Consider the following 14,090-nt stretch of genomic DNA (forward strand, 5'->3'; position numbering starts at 1 on the left):
GCATCCTTATGCTTTTTAAATCTGACTTGTGAGCTTCTCAGAGCCACGTTCCCAACACGACTATACCAAGTGCCCAAGGAAATACCCTCAAAGATCTGGCACTTATGCATTATTGCCACCACCAAGAGGATCACGAAATCTTTATATCCTGGTTAGTGTGGGATACAACCAACATGCTTAAGTCTAATTAATGCATGAAGACCATAGAGTAAACTGCCCCTCAGGCTCAACTATGTTCACTTTCCTCACCTTGGGAGAAAATAGGTAATCAAGGTTTTGTTCTCTTTCAATCTACCTGAGAAGCTCAGCATGTAAAGAGGTCTGAGCTGATTCTCCAAGCTCAGACCACATGGCTCAAACAAGCCATTCTTACATTCCTATATTTTAGGAAATTTCACCACTTTGTAACAGCTAAATTTCTCTGTCTGTGCAACCTATTCTGAAGCACATGAATCTGACCTTTGGAGAGTTGGTAAAGAAACATTTTTTTTAACTTATCAAATGTGTGGACTTTTCAATGCTAGAGGAAGAAGTTTTGGAACTCACAAGGTCATGCTTTAGAGGTCTAACAGCCTATATTTCTATACTTTATTTTGCTGCATATTTTAAATTTCTGCTGTCATTCTCTCACCAAAGAGTACATGCCCCAAACTTGGATCTTGGCATCCAGGAATCCTACATTTATACCTATTGTAATCAACAGTTAGAACCCTCAGCAAGGCTGAACCAGGCATTTTTGTGAAGGTTTGACCTATAATGAGTGCAGTTTCTGAAACTGCAAATAAGCTTAATCATAATCATGACCATTGTTACTATAAATAACTGTTTATTGAATCATTTTGTCTTTACATTGTTTACCATCTAGCCAGATGAAGAGTCCTGAAGAACTTGAAAAGCTTGTGCAATGTTTTGTTATACTTTGGTTTGTCTATTATAGGTTAAGCTAAGGGGTTTTTTTATGGACCAAGATGGTTCCCCTTACTTTTTGTGTGCTTGGAAAATACCAAATTTAACTGTTCAACAGTCGGGTCCTAAAATGAGAATAGTATACCACCTAAAGATGGAACTTGATTCTCTTAGGGAACATGCCTTCCAATTGATACATACACTACTGGTTTCTTCTGGCTTTTATTTACCTGGTTCCACTTCTGATAATATGCCTACTTTTTCTTTATTCCTGCTTTCCATCTATCTGAGCAGACCTGGGCAACAGCTGACTTTAGTGCACAGCTGTGCTGGCTAGACCTGATAGTAATTTTAAGGGCAGTCTAGCCCAACCTTGCTGGAATATGTTAGGTCAGCCTTCCCCTGGTGACATCCAAATGTTTCAGACTACAATTCCCATGAACCCCAGCCACCAAAGGTCTATGATGTTGGGGCTGATGGGGATTGTAGTCCAAAACATCTGGAGGGCAGCTGGCTTAGACATTAGTGGGGACAATCACAATATAGGGATAATTTTACAGAACTGATGCAAGTATTACTGAGATACTGTATATAAAGCTTTTTGAACACTTGATATGTGCTATATAGAAACTTATTTTTATTTTTTGCTGAGGACAATTGCGTTGCCCACTGCAAACTCACATCTGGGTTTCAAAAGAGGCACACATTCATAGCCTATAACCAGTGGTAGCAGCAACAGCAACCGCCGTGCACTAGTGAGAATCAGGGCAAAATAATTACTGAGAAGATCTCATCCCTCCCCAGAGCAAATGGGATCAATCCACTGTTGTTGAAGGGGAAGGTCAATGGCATGGGAATTGGGGGAGGGATGTATTTATGAAAGGAAGCGCTTCTCATAGAGTCAGCTCTTGAACTGCTATGGCTTCCAAAGTTCTGTCTTTATAAGGGGCGGGGAAGCCTCAGGTTTCTTATGTCTCACTTGCTTAATCCAGTAAAAAAATAAAAAGGTTTGTAGCTGCTTCAAAAAGTTTTATTTATCCACCCATCCCAATTCTTCCTAGGTTTACATGATGTGGTGTTTGGGTCCACAGAAACAATGGCAAGCAATGAGACTCTCACTACCTGTGAAAAACACAAAACGGAAAAGCGTGATACAAGTGTATAAAAGGATGCATGGCTTGGAGAAAGTGGATAGATAAGTCCCCCCCTCTGCCCACTCTCATAACACTAGAATTCATTGACACACAAGGAAGGTGAATGTTAAAAGATTCAGGACATATAAAGGGAAATATTTCTTTATGCAGCACATAGTTAAAACTATGGAACTCCCTCCCACAGGAGGCACTGATGGCCACCAACTTGGATCATGGGGAGAAAAGGGCTATCTATGGCTACTAGCCATGATAGCTATGCTCTGCCTCCACATCAGAAGTTGCAATGCTGTTGCATACCAGTTCCCTGAAGCCACAGGAGAAGACAGATTGGCCACTCTGCAGACAGGAAGTTGGACAATGGTCCATTGACCTCATCCAGCAGGCTCTTCTTATGTTCTTAAGCTGAATGCTGGAAGACTCAAAATAGACCAAAATAAAGTACTCCTTCACACAGCACATCACTAAACTGTGGAATTTGCTTCTATGAACTGGCCGCCAACTTGGATGGATTGGATTAGAGTCCCAGGGGTCAGCAAACTTTTTCAGCAGGGGGCTGGTCCACTGTCCCTCAGACCTTGTGGGGGGCTGGACTATATTTTGGGGAAAAAACATGAACAGATTCCTATGCCCCACAAATAACCCAGAGATGCATTTTAAATAAAAGCACGCATTTTATTCATGTATAAACACCAGGCAGGCTCCACAAATAACCCTGAGATGCACTTTAAATAAAAGGACACATTCTACTTATGTAAAAAACACACTGATTCCTGGACTGTCCATGAGCCAGATTGAGACGGCGATTGGGCCGCATCCGGCCCACGGGTCTTAGGTTGCCTACCCCTGGATTAGAGGATAAGACTGTTAATAGCTACTACCACAATGGATATGTATGCCTCTGAATTCCAGCTGCTGGGACTCACAAGCGAGGAGAGCTTTGTTGCACCATAGCCATCTGGTTGGCCACTGAGAACAAGATGCTAGACTACAGAGGGCATTTGACCTGATCTAGCTGCAAGGCTGTTTGATTGTTTTTATGAACTAGTAGGTCCTGACCCACCTTCTCAGTACAAGTCTTGGTTTAATGCATCCTTTTTAGTCGGGCTGGCCCCTACCAAGGGTGCAGGGCCGGGTAGGTGCACAAAAATCACATCTCTCCATTCTGTCTTAAAGTAGCTAAGCACCTGCCTGCTCTCACACTCCTTGGGGCGCTCCTCCTTTGCTCTGGGCAGCCAGGCAAGGGACACAGGCTCCTCTACCAAGGATGCAAAGAATGGGGGGCAACAATACATCTCCTGGTCAAGGTAGCAAGGTTGGGGGGGGCACCGACATAGCTCCTCGCCAAGGATGCAAGGGAGCCTAGGTTTGCTTCTGGGTATCCCCAAGGAGCCCGTGGAAGAAACAGCCTTGGGCTGAAGCCTCTGGGCTTGGCTGAAGCACCTCCTCAAGCAGAAGCTGCTGGAGCAGGGATAGGGCGGGAGGACGACAGCCCTCCTTGTCTGGAGGCTTCCCTGAGCTTGGTTCGACCTTCACTTTGCCTCAAGTCACATGCACACACCACGTCAATAATGACATGTGAGATAACAAATGAGCTGTCGCTGCCAATTAGCACGCTGGGCTAAATCTGCTCCTGGGGCTTTCAGTGCCACAAAGAGGTGCTGGGCCAGCTCCCAATCAGCTCACTTCTCTGGCTCCAGCCCTCTGGCTCTCCTTGGGACACAAGGGCCAAAGTCAAACAACGGAGGGATGTAGCCAGCACAAAGCGTACTGGGGAAAAGCAGGGCCGAGCCTCCAAGGGAATATTGGCGATGACCCGGAGGGCAGGGAGGTCTGCAGCAAGGGCTCTCTTGGCACTGCTGGCTTAGTATGCCAGGTGCAGCTCCTTCAAGCAAAGCAGCAGCTTAACCCACATGCTGCACAGCAGCGAATGACCTGAGCCTTCCCCAACTGAGTGCAATGAGGTGAGGAATCCCTCACTTTGAACTTAGGCTGGTAGGCATGTTGGCAGGGCCACAGCACACCCTACAGCAGCTTTTCCCAATCAACATCTGTTGCCCTCCACATTTTGAAGCACAGCTCCTGTCAGCTCCAGCCAGCAGTGCACTGTAGTCCAAGACAGCTGGAGAGCACCATGTTCATGAAGACTACTCCACACTGCAGCCCAGAAACACCATTGTGATCCTGTGCAAAAGAGCATGCCCTCTTGATACCCAGCAAAAGCACTAACCCCTCCTGCTTAAGGCAGAAACAGAAATGGGGTGGGAAATGTCCCCAAGGAATTTATCCATCCCACCATGCAAGCAACAGCTGCATCTTCCAAGACAGTCCCACCTCAAGCCCCTAAGGGCCTGGATGTTGTATCAGGTCCAAGGCTACCAGGACCAGTTTCCAGCTTGCCACACCAGCCAACTAGATGCCTCCACAGGGCATGAGTGCAACTACCAGCTCTCCACTCCTGTTTCCCAGCAACTGGTTTTCAATGACATGCTGCCTGACATACTGGAGGGAATATATAGCCATCACGACTAGCAGCTATTGATAGCCTTATCCTCCTTGGCTCTGGACGTTGCTTAGTAGCAGAGCAAATGCCTTCTGTGCAAAAAGCTGGATGTTCATTCCCTGGCATTTCTGGGCAAAAAGATCTCTGCTGGGATGGCTGAGGATGCTTGAATCCAGCCTTTGCCAACCTGGTGCACTTCAGATGTTTGGGCCTGCGATTCCCACCTGCCTCAGCTAGTGGAGGTATAGCCTAAAGGTTCTGGAGGTAGTTGCCCAGAAAGGAAATTTCAGCTGAAGGGGTCACTAGCTTAGAGTGCATCTGCTTCTTTTACAAGGCTCTTTCGGTTCCGGTGTGTTACTATAAGGGAAAATGAAAAACAAAATATAAACAACTTTTTTCTTCTAATAGTAGATTTTTGTTATTAAAAGGAAAAAAAAATACCTTTCTTCAGTATCTCAAAAAAGCACCCATGCTAACATTTAAGTTGATCCAAATTCAATTAACAAATCAATAAATCAGATTCTTTTGAAAGGCAAAAGCATTCTTAGTCTTAAAACACAGGCATGTATGGAGCCTACTTGAAAGTCTGGTGTCCAGCTTTGCTTATATTCTTTGCGTCTTTCCTCCTGCTAAGAGGAATAGAGCTGTTCATGTGCCAGTGCTGAAATGAAATAATTTATTCAAATTAATTGCTTTCCTAACCTGGAGCACTCCATCATGGCCTAACTGCGGCTAATGGGAGTTGTGTACAAATTCCCACTCACCCCCTCCCAACAGGTAGGCAGTTTGCGACCCTGTGCGGAGCTTACCTGGCCGGGTGCCACCCACCTGGTAACAAAGTGAACCATGAGGTTCATTCGCAGGGAAACCAAAATGCTTTTTTACAAAGCTATTGTAGTACCAACCTTACTATATGCTTGTGAAACATGGACCACTTATAAACGCCATCTCCAACTCCTCGAAAGATTCCATCAACGGTGTCTCCAAAAATTTTTACACATCACTTGGGAAGACAGGCGAACTAATATCAGTGTACTGGAAGAAGCAAAGATCACCAGTGTTGAAGCAATGATTCTTCAACATCAACTTCGTTGGACTGGTCATGTTGTGCCTGATGATCGTCTTCCAAAGCAACTACTCTATTCTGAACTTAAAAATGGAAAGCGTAATGCTGGTGGTCAACAAAAGAGGTTTAAAGACTGCCTCAAAGCAAATCTAAAAAAAATGTAGTATAAACACTGGGAAACACTGGCCTGCGAGCGCTCCAGTTGGAGAACAGCCTTTACCAAAGGTGCCATGGGCTTTGAAGACACTCAAACTCAGGACGCAAGGGAGAAAGGTACTAAGAGGAAGGCACGCTTGGCAAATCCACACCGTGATCAACTCCTGCCCAGAAACCAATGTCCTCACTGTGGAAGGACGTGTGGATCCAGAATTGGCCTCCAAAGTCACTTATGGACTCATTGTTAAAACTGTGTTTATGGAAGACAATCTTACTCAGCTACAAGTGATCGCCAAAGAAGAAGAATACCTGGTAACAGGGTGTCTTTGGCCCGCCCCTGCCTGGCAGGCCAATGGGCTGCTGGCGGGGGTGTGGCCTCGGACAGGTACAGGGGCCATTCGATCTTTTGCCAATGGTAATGGGAGTTGTGTACAAAACAGCTGGAGGACAGGTTAAGGAAGGGTGCTTTTGAGTGTAACTACAAACACCTCCAAAGGCTACTTCTGGTAGTAAAAACCAGGAGGTGTGTGCAAAATCAATAGGTGGCATTTTGAAACTGTTTCCCCAGGAAGCGCACAATGTATCCTGAACCTTTAATGTAGAGGTTCTGGCATTCAGCGTTTTAATTTCTAAATGACTTTTCAACATTAATTTCTGGCCCTGCACACAGGTGCAAACATAATGTTCTCCCAATTTCCATCTTCATGTGTTGCCTCCTCTGAGAAAAATGAGTCACAGATGGCCTGGTCGGACTCCGAATGCCTGATCAAACACAGGGGACAGACTTGAGCAAACGTAGAGCAAGGAGCAGCTCAAATGACAGACACAAAAGGCTGAGTTCAGCATAGAAGAACTAACTGAGAAATATCAACATCGAAACTTTTCTCGTTGTGTACTTCTAAAAATACAAGAAGGGGTTGAGAAATGCTAGAAGGGAGGATGTGGCAAGCACTGGCCATATGGCAAGAGATGAAAAATATACTCCTGTTGTCCCCCATCAGCAGAAGAGGCCAATCAGTTGTGGGGAAGAAGGCAGGAATCCAACCAAAATCTGCCTCTACTCCATCATAGTGTATGAGGAGTGCAACTTAAACAAGTGCTTAGGCCAACAACAAGGAAGAGTTACATCAGCATTTCAATATGTTTTCCTCCTGCCAGGGGCAGTTCCGATAGGGCCACTCGGGGCTTGTGCAACTATGAAGCCATATGAACAGATCTGAACAATTCAGCCTCAATAGACAGGTATAGACAGGCTTGCTTTTGCTAAAATCAGTTTTATTTATAATGCAATGCTAAACAAATTGTAAAAGGGAAACTGTAAAAGGGATTACTAATTTTCACCTACACTGAAATTATGCTGTTAAGGATGGAACAGAACCCAGAATGCAAAATCTGGAACCTGGAGATTCCCAAGACCGAGGATGTTGACGAGAGCATATACTTTCCTAGAACGTAGGGAAATCCATGCCGGGGGGATGGTACAGAGGGACTCATGGCTTGTCAAGCTGAGTCTGCAGCAAAGGTAGAGAAATAGGGGGTGGGAGTGGGACAGTTATCCCTCCCTCCGCCAAAATAAGCAATACACAATGGAAGCAAGATAAAATGTCATTTAGATTAAAAGCGTAAGCTATTTAAGTGCAACAGCTTCCTCCAATAAATTGTGGGAGAAGCAGTTTTGCGAGTGCTGAGAATTCTCAGTTAAAAGATCCCAACTCCATTCAGAAAACTGCATTTCAAAGGACTGGGAAAGCTGCCCACTAAATTTAGTAGAGTAGTTAAGCCCCTTGGACAGGAAGTCTTGAAATGGGCAGGCCCCAAGAGGCACATTAAAATACATTGGAGCTGCCTTTTCTCCCTAAGAAAGATCACGTTTCTAGCAAATAAAAGCAAAGGCAATAACCTGGGAGACTATGTACAAATATTCCAATGATGATTTCTGAGGGCAAACTCATTTGCCTGAGAATTGTTCATCCTTTTGCCCTGCATTTCTAGGGTCATCACTTGAAAGATTAAAACATAGTTGCATTAGATTGAATAAAATGTTAATTATTGCCCAATAAGATTTGTTCGAATTGATTGTATCCATTCAGACACAAACCCAGAATAATCTTGTATGTCCTTAGAAGAGTGAGTGGACGGGTGCAGGCCACACAGTGTTAGCCAACATTCCTCAGAAATATGTTCTAGTTCAATCTCAAGATGTTACCAGGGAGATTTTCAATTCAAAAGATGAACATCATTTCCTCTTTTGTCTCTTGCCATGGAAGTGTCAGCTGTGCCCTTCATGTACTCAGCTGTCCATGTCAGAAAATTTTCTCTTCTTGTAATTCTGGATTAGGCTGGATGCTGTGATCTGGGAGGCCTGACCCTTTTCCCAGCACTGGAAGTCATTAAGTCCTTTCTGGCCTGCTTGAAATAAGGCTCGTTCCAACTCATCCAGACGGGCCACCAGCACAGAGGTGTCCTCATTGAATGCATTCTGGGAAGAGTCCATGATGCGACGGAATCGGCCAATAAATGTCTGAAGAGGGAAGCAGAGTTACTTAGAATGGAAGGAAGTCCTGAGTAGGCTCAAGTAGCCAAAGGGAGCGCCAGGCTACACACAGGGCCAGGTTAACAAACTATAGCAGCAGTCGGCGGGTGGGTGACTTTTTCCAGCCCAAGGTCACAGTCCATCATGGCCAACCTTCTTGGGACTGCATGTTAGTAGGGTCAGAGGCAAAAGCGGGAAGAATAATGGATGCAAGCCTAACCTTTGTACAATGGGCTACATTTCAGCCACACACAAGTCAGAGATTTCTGCACACCCACACACCCAGGGAAGCAAAAGGTATTATCACAGATCAAGGACACATTCCAGGCAGGCATGGAACAGGGCTGGTGTGGGTCCTGGCCTGGGAAGAGACAGAAAGATCTGGGTCAAGTTAGCTTCTCCTTTGACTGAGGCTTTCTGTGGCTGAATTATGAGCATAATGATTTGGGACCATAGTAGCATCTAGGCCATAGAAGGCCATTTACTTAATGACAATCCAATGGATTTGGTTTAGTTTTTGCAATGGATCAATGCAGCTACCTCCAATTTTCTGTGCTTGGATAATACCATGTTTAGCTGTCTAAGAATAGGATTTTAAAACTGGAAAGAAATGATATTCTACCAAACACAGATGGGACTTAAAACTTTTGGAGATAACATGCCCTCCAAAACACTAGGAAAAATTATCCAAATTAGTCTTTAGTGTACCATGCAAAGTATGCTCCATTTGAAACAGGAGAGGCAATTCAGGTGCTTGACCACTGCCTGGAGTTCGTAATGTGGACTGATACATTAAACTGAATCTGGACAGGAGAGGTACTGTGTGCTGCAGGTACTCAGGTCCAGGTAGTAGGGAATGGGTTGGTACTCCCCTGGAAGCATCTAAGTTACCTGAGGACCAGGTGGCCTTGGTGGCTAGGAGAGCCTATGTCCAGCTCTGGCTGGTATGGCCCTTCCTGGTCAGGGATAGTTTGGCCACAATGATCCAGGCCCAGGTAACTCCCAGACTGTACTACCGCAATGCGCTTGGAAGATGGTTTGGAAGCTGCAACCTGTGCAGAATGCAGCAGTTAACACTGCTGATGAGTGCCAGACACACATTACAACAGTCTTGAAAGATCTGCAGTAGTTGCCTAGCCCAATTTGGCACTGACATACAGGGCCCAAAATGACTTCAGACGGAAATATATGAAGAAACGCCACCTCCCACATCAACCTGCCTATGTGTGCCAAGGGACAGTGGCCAATGAGAGGGCCTTCTCTGTGATGGCTTCCAGGTTATGGAATGCCCTCCCCTCCCAAGTTTTATCTTGTGCCACTACTGTGTGCTTTTAACTAGGATATTTCTGTAACCCACCCCAGGGCCATTTAGGCTATTTCTACAAATAATAAACAAACAAAATAATTATTAGTAAATCTAGATAAAGTCTAGCACTGGAGACTGACATGAATAAATGCTACTTTATTTTCCAAAAATGAGGAAGCAGCCACTGTCACCTCTTTGTCACAGCAGCCCTGGGCACATCCTGCCATGTCTGACGCCCAGTGAGGCTTATCTAGTTATGTCTGCATAGCCTCTCCTGCTCTCCCATTTTGTGAACTCTAGATTTGGAGTGACAAGATCCTGCTCAACTCTTTCTACCCTACCCTCCCTCCTGCTTGGTTGAACATCCATTCAGATGAAGAGTGCTGAAGAACTTGAAAGCTTGCTCAAAATTTAGCGGCACTTTGGTTGGTTCTAATGAAGGTCTTTGCCATTTGGCACTGAAGCAAGCGTTGTACTTGCCATGATAAGTCAACAAAGCACAGGGGGAAATTGGGTGGGAAGGTTGCTATGAATGTTTAACAGCTCTCAAAGAGCAACACTTCAGTACCAAAAGAAGCCATAGCACAGAGAGCTCAGAAGCATTAAGGGGAAGAAGCCTTCTGTCAAATTCGGTGTTTTACCTGCAATATAGTCTGAGCTAGTTCAGTATTTTCAGGACTGTCAAAATTCAGCAGCTGGGAGCCAAATCCATAGTAGTATGGCCCCAATTTATGCAGGTCAACCACATTGGCATCTGCATTTAACACCGTCCGCCAACTCTCCTTGTAAATCTTTGGCAATTCCACAGAAAGGATCCTCCGTTTGTTGTCATATAAGCCTTTGGCAAGCCAGAGGGGGATTTCCAGCTTTGAGCCCTGTTTAATTCAAAAAACAAACAAGGTGAAAACCAACAATAAGCAGTATACATAAAACTGTAGCAGACTTGCAGCCGTGTTATGTACCCCAAGAAACGTGCATTGGCTGCCATAATAACTTGGAAGCAAATTTGTTTGTAGCCTAAAGAGAAACTTGCACAAACAGAAACTGCACTGAAATTACAGGGATGAAGAACATTCTGCCTCACATATGCGATGTGATGAAGGACAGGGAAGCAATATAAAGTGATTCTAACATTTTGGGAGGGGGAGTTGGGGGGGATAACAGTTTCAGACATTCCAACAAAATTGTACTGGCAGTGTCTCCCAGATGAACAGGTGAAATTAAGGAATAGACAATAGCACTTTCCATACGTTTTAGACTACCAGAACAGTAACGAAAATGTGTTTTTACACTATAATCTTAAGTGGTTCGACACTATTGGGATGCTTGATTTGGGTAACCCTACTAAAATTTTGTTAGATTTTTTCATTACTTGTGTCAGGATATATTTCTAAACAAAATAGCACAGGGAAGTGTATAGATGTATATGAAAAAGGGTAGGAATGAAATAGAGAGACTGGAAAATTACAAAATTAGAATCATTCCAAATGGAGATATCAAACTTTAAAAAACAATACCGTGAATAGAATGTTTTTACATTTTAAGTGTAATAATAATATCCGAGAATTTGATTAAAGTTACTTCAGAAAGACAAAAGAAAAGGATTAACTGTTGCCAATCTATAATGAAATGGTTTCAGGCTTTTAAAAATGGATTTGAAAGATAAAGGTCAAACAAAGCAATAATATTTTTATTGCTCTAGAATTTTTTTATAAAAATGGTTCCAAAGTAAGGTGCACCACAAATTCATGTGTGTGGTAAAAAGTACAGAAAACGTAAATTAAGACATTTGCTCTAACTTTCATGCCATATAAAGAGAGCCAGTGTGGTGTAGTGGTTAGAGTGTCAGACCAGGACTCAAATTCCCGCTCAGCCATGAAGCCCGCTGAGTGATCTTGGGCCAGTCACTGTCATCTCAGCTAAACCTAGCTCACAGGAATGTTGTGGGGATTAAATGAACAGGGAGCTGCGCAACAAATGATAAATAACCTCATATTGCAGTGAGAAGGTGCATGTGGCTGAAACTGTTAACTACAATAGCTTTACAGCTGTAGTTCCCAAGGAAGTTGCAGTTCAAAAGAACTGGAGACCAGCAGGTTGGGGACAGCCCTGAAGCTACAGAGGAGAGGAACATAGGAAGCTGCCCATTACCATGTCACACCACTGGTCCATCTAGCTCAGTACAGTCTACACTGACTGGCAGCGGCCCACTGGGGTTTCACAAAGGCTTCTTCCCCAGCCCTACCTGGAGATGCCAGGGACTGAACCAGAGGCCTTCTGCATGTGGAGCAGATGCTCCACCACTGAGCTGTGGACCCTCCCTCAAGATGGACCCCACCCCCTCCTCAGGTGCCAAAGTTTGGCTGTAGTCTAAAATGGTTTGGGCTCTACAGTGGTACCTCGGGTTAAGTACTTAATTAGTTCCGGAGGTCTGTTCTTAACCTGAAACTGTTCTTAACCTGAAGCACCACTTTAGCTAATGGGGTCTCCTGCTGCCGCCACGCTGCCGGAGCATGATTTCTGTTCTCATCCTGAAGCAAAGTCCTTAACCTGAGGCACTATTTCTGGGTTTGCGGAGTCTGTACCCTGAAGCGTATGTAACCCGAGGTACCACTGTACTCTCTTGAGCCAGAGCAAGCCTTAGCCTCCCCTCCCCAGGAGCTCCAAGCCATGAAGAAGCATGATCTACTTGGGTCCAGAGCCCAATGGCATGCAGAAGCCTCATGCTCCACTGACCTGCATGCAGATACATTGCACTTTTAAATGATTTAGGACCTCGTTACGGAAAAAGATTAAAAAGAGAAGGCTTGAGTTACAAGAACATGAACAGCTGCCCTTGCTGCTACCTTTTGCGTTCATACAATCATAGAAAGGGATCCCAAGGGTCATCTAGACCAACCCCCTGCAGTGCAGGAATCCTGTCCACACAGCCGTCTCTGGTTGAGCTCTACCTACCAACCTTCTGGTTAACAGCCAGATGCACCGACCCACTGTGCCATTTCAGTCATACAACTATCTTAGATTCCCCCACTGAAATCCCGGGATTTCTCATTCTCCTCCGAGACATTTCAAACTCAACCCGGAAACTCGCCATGATATCGAAGTCGCATTTTAGATCTATGGGCAAAGCCGATTTGAACGGAAGTCTGAACCTCCCGTTCTGTATCGTCACTTCCGACCTGAAGCTGTCGGGAGTTGTAGTCATTCCATCCAGGAGGGTGGCGGGATGTTAGCTCACCTCAGGGAGCGCGTTGTCTGAGGAGGCGGAGGCGGCACTGGCCGCTTTACCCAAGACGGTGGCGAGGCGAGGTAGTTTGATCTCAGCGCGGCACGGCAGCCTCTCTTGCGACATGAGGATGTCTGCCAGAGAGAGGAAGCTCTCCTCGGTCCCCAGCGCAGCCTCCACCGGCGTGTAGGCCTCGCCCATAGCGCCGCTACAGAAAAGCCCGCGCTTGGTTTGCGCACGCGCACGCCGCCCTTGTCAATGGCTCCTCCTGCGGGGGGGGCGGGGCACGTCGCGCGCCTGCGCGGTGGGCTCCCTGCTGCAAAGCGCTTGGCTTGTGCCTTTGCTTGTTCGGGGTTCACTCGCCCTGTTCAAGGCTGCAGGCCTTCTTGGGGGTCTCCCGCTCCGCAAAGAACGGCTGATTTATAAATTTTCAATTTCAATCGTTCTTGACACAGATATTACAGTATAATAGTTCCTAAACCTTGGTGGAAATCTGGCCATGAAACTTAAATTAATTTACAACTAAATAGTAAAGAAGAGTTATCTTGTACGATTTTTTAATGTGGCAGCACCTATACTTTGGGACTCTGCCTGCTTATACCAGGCAGGCGCCTTCACTGCACTTTCCCATGCCTGCTTAAAACATTTTTGTTTAGGCAAGCCTATTGTATGTATAGAATGTGGACATGTGTTTTAATCTGGTTTTTAGTTTATTGCTGGTTTTAATTATTCAAAGGTTTTAAATAGTTGTCAACAGTTTTTACTGACAATTATATTGTTTCATTGCTTTCATTTTTATTATTTCATTCAATTTTATTGTTTCAGTTTTTACGAACATTTTTTATATTTCATTTTTTTTCATTCATTTTTCATTGCTGCATTCTCATGAGGGAAAGTGGAGGACACACACACACAGGATGGTAAGGTCAAAAAAGAGCTAGCAGCGGACTCTCCACCAGAGTGTAGCAACTGAGCCAAGATCGAGCCCTATTTGCATGAATGGGACCTTTCCACCCCCATAGCCTATCACGGGAGGGAGGGCAGCATGCAGGGAGGGTAGGGTTAACCTTTCCCAATTCTGGTGGTGAAGTCAAACCACTGCATTAACCAAAGTTACCTTCTTTGGGTGCAAGCCTAGGCAGTGTATGGAGGTCCTGGGTCACCCAGACGTCAAGCCCCTCCCCCCTCTTGGCCTTGCTAAAGTGGTCCAAGGAAAGCAGAGCAATACATTTGGCACCAGTTT

General features: G+C 45.1%; 1 protein-coding gene across 1 annotated transcript; it reads right to left on the reverse strand.

Annotated features, from left to right (window-relative positions):
• Positions 1–7,036: 7,036 nt before the first annotated feature.
• Positions 7,037–13,102, reverse strand: GINS3 (GINS complex subunit 3). The gene is made up of 3 exons (XM_081921840.1): positions 12,860–13,102; positions 10,263–10,496; positions 7,037–8,303 (listed from the first exon to the last, which is right to left on the reverse strand). Exons 1-3 carry the CDS (start codon positions 13,046–13,048, stop codon positions 8,073–8,075), a joined length of 654 nt encoding a protein of 217 aa, XP_081777966.1. The 5' UTR covers positions 13,049–13,102; the 3' UTR covers positions 7,037–8,072.
• Positions 13,103–14,090: the final 988 nt, after the last annotated feature.

The sequence above is a fragment of the Podarcis melisellensis genome (assembly GCF_964234715.1).
Source record: "Podarcis melisellensis genome assembly, chromosome: 8".
NCBI classification, from domain to species: Eukaryota; Metazoa; Chordata; class Lepidosauria; order Squamata; family Lacertidae; genus Podarcis; species Podarcis melisellensis.